At 37.1% G+C, this 13,707-nt stretch overlaps 1 protein-coding gene across 3 annotated transcripts; it reads right to left on the bottom strand.

The window, feature by feature from the left end:
* Nucleotides 1-1,555: 1,555 nt before the first annotated feature.
* On the bottom strand, nucleotides 1,556-12,104 carry LOC121527396 (ribonuclease inhibitor-like). Of its 3 annotated transcripts, none has more exons than XM_041814343.1 (7): nucleotides 12,014-12,104; nucleotides 11,636-11,774; nucleotides 7,529-7,705; nucleotides 5,777-5,950; nucleotides 4,291-4,464; nucleotides 3,948-4,121; nucleotides 1,556-2,764 (listed from the first exon to the last, which is right to left on the bottom strand). In XM_041814343.1, the coding sequence occupies exons 2-7, from the start codon at nucleotides 11,752-11,754 to the stop codon at nucleotides 2,500-2,502; spliced, it is 1,083 nt and encodes a 360-aa protein (XP_041670277.1). In that variant the 5' UTR covers nucleotides 11,755-11,774; nucleotides 12,014-12,104; the 3' UTR covers nucleotides 1,556-2,499. The 3 variants fall into 3 exon arrangements, with proteins under 3 accessions (XP_041670277.1, XP_041670276.1, XP_041670278.1); XM_041814342.1 differs by having other exon boundaries at nucleotides 12,008-12,096; XM_041814344.1 differs by lacking the exon at nucleotides 5,777-5,950 and having other exon boundaries at nucleotides 12,008-12,096.
* Nucleotides 12,105-13,707: the final 1,603 nt, after the last annotated feature.

The raw sequence follows: 13,707 nt of genomic DNA, 5'->3' as shown, positions 1-13,707 counted from the left end.
CGGGTATACTGCAGGCTCATCTCAGCAGTGTTTTGGCTCTCCATCATAGACCTCTCGTTAACATTATCTGCTCATCTTACAGGCGGGCACTTATCACAACCTCCTCTTTAGCAGCAGCCAATTATCTGAGGTCGCTCGTTAGGGGCAGCAGCTTGTCTCACATGTACATTAATTGACTAAAACACTGACTGAAAATTTGCTGGCTTAGCAAATGTTACAGTGATTTACCTTCATGTTTCCTGAAGTTCAGGCTGAGGTGAACAGAAAACTGAGAACTGCTTTAAATGAGCAGGGACAAGGAATTATTCATCAGAATACCTGCAGGCATTTACACTGGGGGTATTAGCGTGCACACACACAAACATCAGTGGCTGTCCTTGAAGCACTGACAAAATGTATCAGTCAGTGTCTTCTTTCTTGTGTGAAGTGGATTAGCTGTAAAATGAAGACAAGTTTCCTGAAACTGTTGAAGCCACTGGAGACACAAAGTTGGGTTACAGCACCCCCTGGTGGGGACTGATGCCACTTGCATGAAAACCATGGTAACCTGAAAAATGATCAGAAAGTAGGATGCTTGTTTATCTCAGGCAGGCCCATATACAGAGATTACAGTCTGATCCTGGCATTGTTAGGAGCCCCAAACTTCCTCTATCTCTTAAACTTTCCTATCAAATAAAGTTTTATATATCTATCAATCTTTGAAAAGTGATAGGAAACTGAAAAATTCAAAAGGAGAAAGAAAAAAGTAAAAAGAAGGAAGACTAAATAGATGGCTCAATTCTCATTCTAAAATCACATTTTCCCAGTATTTCCAGCAGTGCCTAGTTGCAATGCAGTATGAGCTAATGTTAAGTAAAAATGAAAAACATAGCACCACTGAATATGTGCTGCTATTAAAGGTGCATTAATGCGCAGGTTAGCTGGTACTGTAGCCTACGGTTTCTACCTCCATGGGGGCCTCATATATGAGAGATGTAAAGTGTGGCTACTACATCATGCAACAGCCGACACACTGATGGCAGGGCCTGATACTGACAACCGCTGAATACGGTTGGATTTCTAGCCACGGAGGGTTACTCAGTGAGGCACTTTGGTGAGTTGAATTTACCAGAACCGAACTTTTCTCCTGCTTTAAAGCTCCTCTCTGGCCATGGCGCATAGGTGCGTCAATGCTGTCTATGAATATCTGCTCTCTCTCTCCCCTCAGCGAGCTGCAGACTGTTAAAATATCATTTTATTAACATTCCACTTTTATATTTTATCATGACAGTACACCCTAATGATTCAACCTCAGTATCTGAGCTCATTAGCAGAACATTTGACAAGTGCCAGGTTACAGGAAATATTATAGATTTACTCTATATTGATAATTGACTGATCAAAAACATCATAAAATCTCTTACATCCTAATAACTGATCAGCAGGGCAGTAAGAAACAGAGGCAGACAGGAGCCAGGAGGAGAAAACTTCTACAGGAGTTAAGAAGACTTCAGCTGAAGAGAGTAAAGCTGTAAATTTCTTTGTTTTTATGATTTTATTTATTACAGTGATAAGAATTAAATCAGCTGATTACATTTTTCCCACGTGTTAACTTAACTGTACACATTCAAATAATCTATTATTTAAATAAACAAGGATAAATAATTTTTAACATTAAATTGATGTCTATTTTTATATAAATACAGCGCTTTTAAGAATGAATCTAGCTAAAATTATCTACAATAAGACCATGAAAGAGTTGATCTTCTTAAATGGACTAATAACAAAAGGATTTAAGCCCTGATGTTTCTAACAGTGTGATTTCTCTGTAATGTGCTGTTTAATTTGTGCAGGTAGAAGTCCTTTAGGAGAGCTGACTGTGATTAGGTTGATAAAGCATGAGAACAGAGCATGTGTTTTGTCTCATCCATTATTAAGCTTTCTGCCTTTTTATATGAAACTGCAAACTTTGTTAATGTCTGCTTTCACCTGAGGACAAGTGCTTGTAAGTAAGAATCCCAGTTTACTTTTACATTTCAAAGGATTGTAAATCTGCTTTAACTTATTTTTGTAATCTGTCATTGAGATGTATTTATTATGACGTGTGCTGCTGACCTCTTGGCCAGGTCACTCTTGTAAAAGAGATCTCGATCTCAGTGGGTTTTTTCATCTGGTTAAATAAAGGTTAAATAAAAAAAAACCTTGATTATATTAAACAGGATTTCCGGACATCAAAATTGTGGCTAGCTAAAACTGAGAGTGTGCAAATGTCTACCAATCAGTCCATGACCTCAAGCTCAAGCATACTTGGGTTATGGAGCAGGACAATGATCCCAAACACATCGGCAAGTCCACCTCTGAATAGAAAAAAGAAAAAAAAAAAAGAAAAACTAAATGAAGGTTTCGGAGTGGTTTAGTCTAATTCAGGACTTAAATCTGATTGACATTAAAAACTCTCAAGAAAAAAAGTGTGTTTCAGGACATTGTGTTTCAAATAACCCACTTTAAATGATTTTCAGTCTAATTCTGACTGCCTCCCCAGTCATCAAAACTGGTTACACTCAGGATATTGGGCAATGACAACATTGGATGTGGAATGAAAAATTCAGCCTTTAAAGTCTCCAGTCTGTAGTTTGGATTCTCAACAAGACCAGACAGCAGCTTCACTCCTGATTCCTGGAATTCATTGTAACTAAAGTCCAGCTCTCTCAGATAAGTGGGGTTTGACTTCAGAGCTGAGGCCAAGGAAGCACAGCTCATCTCTGATAGACTGCACCAACTCAATCTGGAAAAAGATTCAGAATAAGAGAAAAAAATCCATAATTAGCAGTGTGAAACAGAAAAAGAAACAGCTTTTTAATAATGTCTCTCATCTTCGTCTTGACATTTCCCCAGAGATTCTCTTTGGGGTTCAGGTCAGACCAGTTGGCTAGCCAATCAAACACAGTAATATCATGGTCAGTAAATCAGTTTCTGGTATTTTGGCTTCACCGTGGGCAGGTGAAAAGGAAATCAGTATCTCCATAAAACTTCTCAGCAGATTGAAACATGAAGGGCTCTAAAATCTCCTGGGAGATGGCTGAATGCATTGACTCTGGACTTCATAAAGACCAGGGACAAACAGCAGCAGATGACATGGCACACAAAACCATCAATGACTCTGGAGACTGGAAACACGACTTCAAGACCTGAAGGATTCTACACATCTCCACTCTTCCTCCAGGCTCTGGACCTTGATTTAATGGAGAAATTTCATCTGAGAAAAGGACTTTAGACCACTGAGACCATAATGGTTTGGTTCTTCTTCTCCTTAGCCCACGTGAGACACTTCTAAAGTTGTATGTGGTTAAGGATTGGCTTGGCAGTAAGACCTCAAAACTTACAGTCCATTTTCTGGACCTGTCTGTGTGGTGGTTCTTGATCCATTGACTCCAGCCTCAATTTTCTAAATAACCTATTTCTAGTTATTGTAAAACTTATTAATGTTTTTTGGAAGGGAGATGTTTTTTGCCTAAACATACTCAAATGACAACATGCTCATGTTGTGTGCTCAAATAAATTGATTAAAGCTTAAACTCTCAATAACAGTCTCTAAATCTGGTAAAATTACTTTTGACTCAGTTTTAGGCAAAAGTGATGAATGGTCTTCTGCATTATTTGTCAATGGTCCTAAAACGGTTAGTTTCAGAGAACAGTTGTTCTGCACTTTCATCATTCATTCATTCATTCATTTATCCATCATTGATTGCCTTTTATTTTCTGCAAGAGCCTGAACATAATAAGATTGATAACAATTTAGCAGTAATATCACACAATTTATTTAAAATATATATATTTAAGGCAAAACTGAGTTTTAAGTAAACTCTTGCTGATCTTAGTCTGCAACAGCTGCTGCAGAATATGTAGGCGTGATATGCAACACACGTGATGCTGTGAAAATTTCAGAACAGATGTATAAAATATCTGACCCCAGAAACTCCAGCTGACAGTTTGGATCCTCCAGTACAGCACAGAGAAGCTTTAATCCTGAATCCTGCAGGTCATTTCTTCCCAGCTGCAGCTCTCTCAGATGGGAGGGGTTGGACTTCAGGGCTGAGGCCAGAAAAGAACAGCTCCACTCTGTCAAACTGTTGTCCCACAATCTGAATGAAAATTAGATAATGCATATAAAAGACCATTTACAATACAACCAAATGGATTAAATTTGTAATAAGATGCTCAGCATCTACATAATTCCCCATAAACATTTAACATCAAGCAACTGAGATAAAAAGATAAAACCTGCATTAATGATAAAAACAGTGGTCTTACCTCAGCCTCTCCAGTCTGCAGAGTGGGCTCTTTAGATAATCACTCAGCTGTTGTACTCCTGAATCTTGCAGGTTGTTGTCATTCAGCTGCAGAGTTCTCAGATAGGAGGGGTTGGACTTCAGAGCTGACGCCAGATATGCACAACTGACCCATGACAAACTGCAATATGTCAATCTAAAAAGAGAATGATCACTGGTACAGATGAAGAAAAGCTATTTTGCTTTAGAGATTCCAAAGATTCTTCTGCTCCCTGTCAGTTTTCTGGGGCATGTCATGGCTGCATGTAAAACAAATAACTGTGTTTGACTAAAAATGGACTTCTGAAATATATTAATCCTGTCCGTCTGGAGTCATATTTACATAGTCAGATCAACACAACTAGCTAATGTGGTTAGGGGTCTTTACTCTTATATGCATAACCCTCAATAACCTAAGCTGGCACAGGTTTTCTAAACATACTCCACAGTTCCTGTCAAGTTTTACCTGGAATTTGAGCAGCATGTGCATGGAGAAAAGCAATGAACTAAACAAAATTAAAGCATCATTATTCTAGAAAAGATAGCACAAGCCATTCAAACCAAAACAAAAGTGTATGTACAAAATGTAAAGAACTGTTAAGTTCTCTGTGCATGTTTGTACTCTTCAAAATCAAACCAGTATGCTGCTTGCTAATAGTTTTGATAAATGTTTGGTATTTGATGTAATAGGTCACCCTGTACAAGGTCTTACTGCTGCAAGTTGCTGGAAAAAGGTCAAATTTGACGTTCTGCAGTGGAGTCAAACATGGTTTTGTCAATAGATAGATTTTTCTCTAGTATTCATACATAAAGACAAGGAGAGAAGTCCAATTCAAGTGTCCTATTCCAACCATAACCATGCCTGACTTCACTGTGTATGTAAAGATGTTACTCAGCATCTCCTCAGGAAGTCTGAGACCTCAAAGTTTTATTTGCTTAGAAAAGCAAAGAAAATGTATCACATTTTTAGTTTTTTTTTTTTTTACAATATTCTGCAGCCCTTACTCTAAATTTACTGAAGAATGATTCAGTTGCTGTTGTTGTCAGATGTAATTTAAAGTAAAATGCACCGGCACCCTTGGTTTGTTTCTATCAGCTCAGATGTTGCATGGTCTCCGCTGGTTATATATCTTTGCAATGCTAATTAATTTATTCTGCTTGCCAATATCCAAAACTCTAAAATGTATTCTTGTCAATATCCTCTTTAATAATTTGCAATGCCACCTTTAATTCTGGACATGTAACCGCAATAGTTGTCATTACAAAACTGAACCAAAAAAGAATCGGTCCTTCGAAGTTCAAGATCTGTAAATTCTGCTCCATCAAGATGACTGGACTAAACCACTCAAAGTAAAAAGGGCATTATCATACTAGGAATAGGGCAGTAAAACAGCACTTGTGTCTAAAGTTAATAGAAACAAAACTGTTCTACACATCTGTTTTACAAAAATATAAGAATTAAATTTGACCTCAGAGCCTGCAGCCGGCAGTTTGGATTCTCCAGATAATTACAAAGCAGCTTCACTCCTGAATCCTGCAGCTCGTTGACGCTTAGCTCCAGGTCTCTTAGATGGGAGGGGTTGGACGTCAGAGCTGACGCCAAAGAAGAACAGCTGATCTCTGACAAATCGCAGTCAGCCAACCTGCAGTTAAAATAACTGACCCTTAAAAGTTTTGCTTGAAAAAATTTAAGGGGGTAAAAAGAATCTTTTGGAATTTGTGTATAGTCCACAAAGTATGTCATCCCTCTAATCACTCTTCAGCATTGCAATTTCTCATCACTTCATTTCTGACTTCATTTTCACTTTCTGAGAATGGGTTTCCATACCATGCAGAGAGATGAGCCAGATAAATTTGCATCCAAAATGCTGTCAAAGCTATTGTTTACAATGTCAAACCCAGCCTTCAACAACCCAGGGGTCTAAGAGACCTCCTCATTAAAATAAAATTCAGTCCAGTTTACTAACTATGGACTTAGAGTGGATTATAATTATAAAAGGCCTTCAACAGCCCTGAGACTGGGGATTGATCCCAAAATAAGTGCCTTGAGGACTATTGGTTGTTTGCAATCACATGATCCTAAATGTCCATGGGGTTCAAGAAGTGAGGAAGTTAGCACTTCACAGCTCTAAATGGACCTGTACACTGAAGATATCAGAACATTTCTACATACATTGGAAACAATCCCTACACTTTACAAAAGAAGTATTTTTTTCCCCACAGGTTAAGTGATTTACCCGACTTTTGGGCACTCAATATCACAAATCCCTCAGTCCTGCAGACCTTCTAGCATCTAGTTGTCTAGCCAGATCAAGACAAGTGTCTAGAGGATTCTTGCAATGAGAAAGCCAAAAAAAGGAGCACCCTCCAAAAAGCAAACACCTTAAGGTGCACACAACAGTTGTTTAACTAGTGCCATTGTATTAGCTCCTGTTTGAGTGCAGGTTTCATGTCCATCTCTGTCATTATTTAACCCTTTAAAAAGCTTTTAAAAATCCAAACTATTAAAAAGTGAAGAGCTATTCAGGGACCCAAACAACCAGTGTATTGTATAAATTACTTCTTGTCCCTATTGTCTGCAAAAAATCTATAGCCTCTGCATATGGGTTCCTGCTCTACTCAGTGAGCCAAACCGGTGTCCAATATCTGTTATTTTTTGTCAGTAAAATCCTCGGACTAATTACCTGATTAAACTCTTACTTATAACAGTAATCCAATCTCAGCAGCTCAGTCATGAGGGTTTTTTTTCTCCTAAAGAAGGAGTCCAGGGCTTTTCTTGCACATTTTTCCTGTGGGGAATAATGGAGGCTGTTTTGGGTAATTTCAGTATTTTAATTTGCCACAATTTACAGACCAAATATAAATCACCTCATTGCAGAGTATGGAGACCATATGTAATACCTTTATAGCACTAACAGTAAGTTTGCATCATAGCATGATTGCCTGCAAAAAACACAAACTGCATTACATTCATTTTTTAAGGGGGGTATGGAGATGAAGAGAACGGTGATTCATTTATTGTTTCTGCCATGTAGCACTTTTGTGTTTAATGAATAATCTTCACCACTACCACAATTTCCAGAAATCTGTTGGTCAAAAATAAGGCTATAGTCTCTATAAAATCCTCTGTCCATGAGTCCAGAGTTAAGCTCTGTCTTTTAGTCTGATCTCTGTGTTAATGCTAAGATTTAACAGGCTGAGTAGTTGTTAGATGAACTGACCCCAGTGTCTCCAGTCTGCAGTCTGGATTCTTCAGATAGCCACACAGAAGCTTCACTCCTGAATCCTTCAGGTCAACGTTGAAGCTCAGGTCCAGCTCTCTGAGGTGGGAGGGGTTGGACTCCAGAGCTGAGACCAGAACCTCACATAGAGTCTCTGTGAGCCCACAGTTTTGGAGTCTGTTGTGACAAATTTACATTATTAAATGCATATTATGTAACAGAAGACTAAAGGTTCACTCCATGCATCTGACAACAACACGTCAAAATAGTTGAACAGTATGTGTGTGTGTATATATATATATATAATGTAAATATTCTCTTGCAGTTTTCCACTCTGCACTTAGGTTCATTATTGGTGATGCCTATAACACTCACTTCATCCTTTATAGTAAGGTTGGATGTCATCGCTTTTTGTGAGACGTGTACACATATGTTTATTTACAAAGCTCTAATTGAAATGCTTCCTCCATATGTTTTGTCCTCGTTTGTCTGGTCCATGGAGCTCTCAACACCCAAATGACTGTCTTACACTCCAGGTTCTTCAAGTTCATTCTGAACTCGGTAGATCTGCTTTTAGCTTCCTTGTGACGTCTGATTGGAACTTACTACAAAGCACTTTGAAAATCAAAGAACTGTTTTCTTTGGGGAATTTCAGATCCTTAACATTTTAGCCTCTAATTGAACCTGTTTTAAATTACTCTGTTGTTCCATTTCTGAATGATTTTATGTCTTCTTCTGACATATTACTGTGCTTTTACATTTCAAGGCATGCTTAATATATTGTAAATATTTCCTTTTTATCATGCATTTTATTATTTTATTGCTGGACATCATTGTTAATGAAGGCTTGCCTTTATGACTTCTGAGTCTAAATAAAGATTAAATAAATAAATAACAGTAACAATCTAGAAACTAAGTTCATATAACGTACTTAGACTTTCAGCCAACATAATTGTGAAATGAGTTGCAGCTGGTAGCACTATGCTTGCAAGCAAAAAAGAAGAGCAAGAAAGTTTTGAATCCTTGTTGGATCCTGATCCTTGCAGTGTGGGGCTTCTAAGCTCTCCCTGTGCATTCATAGTTTCTCTCCTAGTTCCTTGGGTTACTGGAAAAGACCAAGTACATGCCCACTAGGCTGATTTATGACTCTTTATTACCCGGTGAGAGTGTGGGTGTGGATGTTTGCCCTGTATGTCAGCCCTGTGACTGGCAGCCAGTTCAGGGTGTACCTCACCTATGGCCAAAGGGCATCTATTATATTTGGCTCGAGGCCGCAATGCTTCAAATCAGTCTGTGTTATATGCAACAAGTCACCTGTGAGCTCGAAAAGCAATGTCTGAAAGTATTATGTTTAGAGGAGAAAACAAGGTGAAGTGACAGATGAATAGCATCAAAAGTGCATATTTTACAAATACTGGTCTGATGATGTGATGATGAGCTGACTGGGAGCCAGAAGCAAAGCACGAGCCAAGGTTAAGGGTGAATGGAGTTTATTCAACAGGAGGTAATGGTTCAGAATGATGGCGAGTGATCTGGCTGTTGGCTGAAGCACAGGCAGGAAGTAGGAGACAGTATAAGTGCAGAGGAAATAAAGTATTAGCAAACTCAACAAGTCCCTAAAAATTAACTTTAAAAAATAATTTTTACACAACATCTGAAAAATAGCAGTACTCTGGCTAGAGTACTAGACACCATCCAGGCAAACACCAGCCATGAGGGTGGAGAAGATGTATGATAGAAAGAGAGCAGGATAATGGCCTAGTGCAGGGCTGTCAAACTCAATCACAGAAGGGGCCGGATTCTGAATGTAGGTCTAACCTGAAGGCCTAACATGGTCTACAATAAACCAAACTGTCCACCCTTTGCCGGTAATACATTACGGGGAAAAAATTAGCACTGATGATAAATGATTTTGTGATTTAAAAAGTCAAAATAGTAAGCTAAAAGGCTCAAAATCTGAAATAAAAAGTCAAACTTATTAGTGCAAAAGATCAAAACGCAAAATCAGATGTAAAGATAATTCTTTTAAAAGGCAAATATATAAAGAAGAAAGTCACAATCATGTTTTTAAGGACAAAATATTACTTAAAATTTAAAATTGTGAACCTAAAAGGTCAAAATATGAAATAAAAAGTCAAAACTATAAATAGAAAAGTTCAAAATATGAGATAAAAAGTCAATTATAAATAGAAAAAGCCAAAATATTAGACAAAAGTCCTAATAACAAACTGACAAAGTCAAAATGTGAGAAAAAAAATTAAAATAATAAATTGAAAAAGCGTAAATATTAGATAAAAGTTCAAATAAAAAATGTAAAAGGTCAAAATATGGGATAAAAAGTCAAAATAATAAATGCAAAAGGTCAAAACATAAGATAAAATCCAAATAATAGATATAAGTCATAATTGTGCAATGCAAAATCGAAAATATGAAATGAAAACACAAATGAATTTCCCACATTTCCTTTAATCCAATTATTTTTACTCTTTATATTTTTTTATATTTTTATGACTTAAGGATATTTCATACCACCAAGGTAAGGGTTAAATCTGCAGACCTCATATTTTAGGGCCAGTTATAATAAGAATATGATAATATCTTGCAGGCCGGGTATAACTGTACCACAGGCCGGATTTGGCCCCCAGGCCTTGAGTTTGACACCCCTGGCCTAGTGTTTAGACCATCATCAGACTGGTCATTACCACAGACTTGTGGACAGATCTCACCACATATACTGTATACTGTATGTGACTCTATCACTGTCTCTTCATTCAGAATTGGGTTTCAAAGACTGCTGTCCAACAGATCCCCACTACTGATGAGCAGCAGACAGCATACAACACAGAACCACCACGAGATCCATATCTATGTTTTGTTAAGGATTAAAAATATACTGAGGAAGTCCAACAGACCTGTGAGATTCCTGTCCTGTTGCACCCCTGGTACTTAAAGTAATGCTACATGGAGATACACACACTTAACATCTTGGTTCATCATGACTGATGATGATTTTACCAGCGTATACAGTATTACCACCAGGTGTTTAAAACCACATTATACAAGCACTTACCAGCATGCACATCCACAGTGCTTCTTTAATGCTTTATCAAAATGCTTGTCTTTCCTTAATCATGAAAATGTGATATTTTCCTTTTGAATAAAAGTTTATTTTCCGACTTATTTCTTCCCATATTTTAAGTTTTAGATCCTGCATTAAAGTAATATCCTTGCCTCTATGGGTGTGGCTTCGTGAGTGCTATTATATTATTACAAAATCCACGCCATTGCTGTTTAATAATTCACTTAAACCTTGGACTTCAGCAGTGTCCATGTACAATATTTTACCATTATCAAGGACAGGTAAAAATGTAGATTCAACAAGTCTCTTTTTGACCAAAAAGGTCAAACCTTTGATTTTTAGTAACCTACTGAATATGCTCCTTAAAAGACAAGTTTTAATCAAACAAAACACCTAAATATTTAAGAGACCAACTCAGAACATGAGTTCAGTTTTATCTGCATTAAGAACAAGCGGCAGCTGACAAAGCTGATCTCAGACTAAATCAAAATCATGCTGAAGATTTGCAAAAGCTCGTGAAGGTAGAGGTCCAAAGCAGTAAATAACCATATCATGGTAAATATTACTCTGACATGTCTTTACCAAGCCATAACCAGGTTAAATTAGTCAGAGACTCCCAGCTGCTTTTTTCTATCCATGTGTGTTACACATGACATGGATGTGGTTGTTTTCTTAAGGCTCCTTCATACAGAGAAGAAACTTAATCAGGGTGGTGCACAAGTGAACAGATCAATATTGCCTTTAAGTAAACACACTTTGTTATTCTGAATACTCAACATGGATTGTCAGAATCCGTGCAGGATTGACACACCTTTTGTAGGTGCTGGTAGGAGTTAATGGAACGCGCTGTGGGAGTGGGCGATAATGGTCAGAGATCTGGATTTGAATTTGAAAAAAGAGTCCCGTGCAGGGCTCTGGTCATTTTAAACAACACGTCATCTAATAGACGCATGTGGAAGTATCATAGTTTTGATCCCCATTGAAAACTGATATCAACAGGTGAATTTACAGTAGAAAGAGTTCCTTACTTTATGTCTAAGGATCCAGGTTCAGTACTGAAGTCTGGAGGTTTGGTTTCTGACCAGTCACTCTTCGTTGCCAGAGAGCTGGATCCCGGAGACTCAGATTTATCATCAAAATCACTCATTTTTCTCTGGAAGGTGGAAGCTAGAGACACATGCAGAAGATTAAATTCACGTCATAATTAAGATAACACAGAGGTTATTACACATTTCTTGATTCTAACCTACAATTTTAACCTCCAAATCAAATCTAGAACTCTCTGAGTGAGTGCAGAGGAAGTGTACATGAGCTGGGATAAACCTGATCACTTGAATCACAAACATTTAGTGTTTTAATGGTTGCCAGTGTCGGTGTGAATGAGTTCTTTCTTTCCAAACCTGTACCTCCGTCTGTCTTTAGTCTCTTGTCTTCACTGATACTCCACTCTTAAAACTCATATGTAATTCTACGCTTCACTGTGAACACATCAGTCTGCTACACTTCCTGTTTATCAACTGAATGCCATGTGGAGATATAGTTTTGTTACAGCACCTCCTTGTGGCTGCTGATGAGAAGTACAGGAAAATCATGGCAATGCTAAAAGGTCAGACAGAGGATGATATGAAGGGAGTGTACGAGGAGGAGGAAGGGGAGGACATGGATGACTAAAGCCCTGAAAGTTTCTCAGAAGCCTCGGATCTTCCACTCTGGTTAAAAGGGTAAAGAAATAGATCATGATCAAATGGAAGCTGATGAGTCCAACATAGAAATGACATTCCTGCAAAAATAGTTTCTTTTTAACTTCTAACAGCTTTTCCACAGACTGTAGTACGAAAATATGTTTTAAATTGCATTTAATATGAAAATTTCCATATTTTCATTAATCAGTAAATGTCTCAAACACCACATTTTAACTTCTATATATTTTTGAATGAAATTCTAAACTTTTACACTAATTCATTCCCTTCATCTGTTATGTGTTTTTTTTTTTCTTTTAATCAAACACCAGACAGTTTCTGCCCCTTTATTGCAGGATAAATGTAAAGTTGTTAGTATTATTTTAAACATTGCATATAACTGCCTAAAAGACACAACACTGGACTGTCCTAAGTTTAGGCTGAGCCTCAGTTATTTCACACTCCTGTCTCCACTCCTCTAAGGTAGAAACATTCAAGTCAGAGTAAGAAAAATACAAACAGATGATGTCTGAAAGAGGGTAAAGATGCTGTGTGTGGATATTTCGTTTGGTGTTTTCAGGGTTGGAAGAAGAAGACACTGTAGTGAACAACAGTGACAGACTCGAGATGTTTGAGGTGCTGCTTCAAAATGAAAAAGGGGGCCTGTTTTATGCTGCAGTACAATGTTAAAATGAAATCTTAATGTGATGCAGTCATGTTCTCACTATGGAACTAAATCAAACGAACAAAAAGTGCAAAAAACATCATAGTTTGAATGATAAATTTAGAAAGAGATGAGAATATTTGTATTATGGGAAGAAAAACTGCATAAATCAGGGCTACCTCCTCGTCAAAGTGTGATCTAAATCAGAACTATTTCTTTTATTTCCTTTATAAAAGACAGAAAGACAGAATATGAAAAACAAACAAACAAACAAAACATTTTTAATGTCATATCAAACTGCTTGATGGGACCGAGGGCAAATTCTTTTTATTATTTTCCTCATTTAAATGTTTATTAGGAAACAGCTCCTTTCTTAATTTAGAGTTTCCCATTTCAAAATAAAACTATATTGGCTGTAAAAACTCTATTCAGCACATATTAAAATGTCATTTTAACATCAAATTAATATTCCAGGTATTAACTTTGGCAAATAAATATCAAATCAATACATTTCTATCACAAACTTGTCAGAAATTAACATCCAGAATCCTTCTAGTATGACTGATGCACCTTTTGAAGTAATTTCAGCTTGAAAACAACGGAAAAATCACAGAAAGGCCAACGTTACACTAATCACTGACTATTTTAGCAGGTCAACAAAAATGTTTAAAATAAACTGTTAAACTGTATGAAGTGAATTTGTATTTATTATTATAATATTCTCACTTCATAATGTAGTTAAGTTTGTTTTTTTATT

Source organism: Cheilinus undulatus, linkage group 19 (assembly GCF_018320785.1).
Source record: "Cheilinus undulatus linkage group 19, ASM1832078v1, whole genome shotgun sequence".
Taxonomy (NCBI): domain Eukaryota; kingdom Metazoa; phylum Chordata; class Actinopteri; order Labriformes; family Labridae; genus Cheilinus; species Cheilinus undulatus.
Note: the sequence above shows the minus strand (reverse complement) of the source record. Positions and strands in the feature narration are given on the sequence as shown.

Coding starts and splice junctions, on each gene's coding strand:
- LOC121527396 (XM_041814343.1), bottom strand. CDS start 11,754: ATGAGTGATTTTGATGATAAATCTGAGTCTCCGGGATCCAGCTCTCTG. Junction 5,951..7,528: donor TGCAGACTGGAGACACTGGG/GTCAGTTCATCT, acceptor TTTTAACTGCAG/GTTGGCTGACTGCGATTTGT. Junction 4,465..5,776: donor TGCCGGCTGCAGGCTCTGAG/GTCAAATTTAAT, acceptor TTCTCTTTTTAG/ATTGACATATTGCAGTTTGT.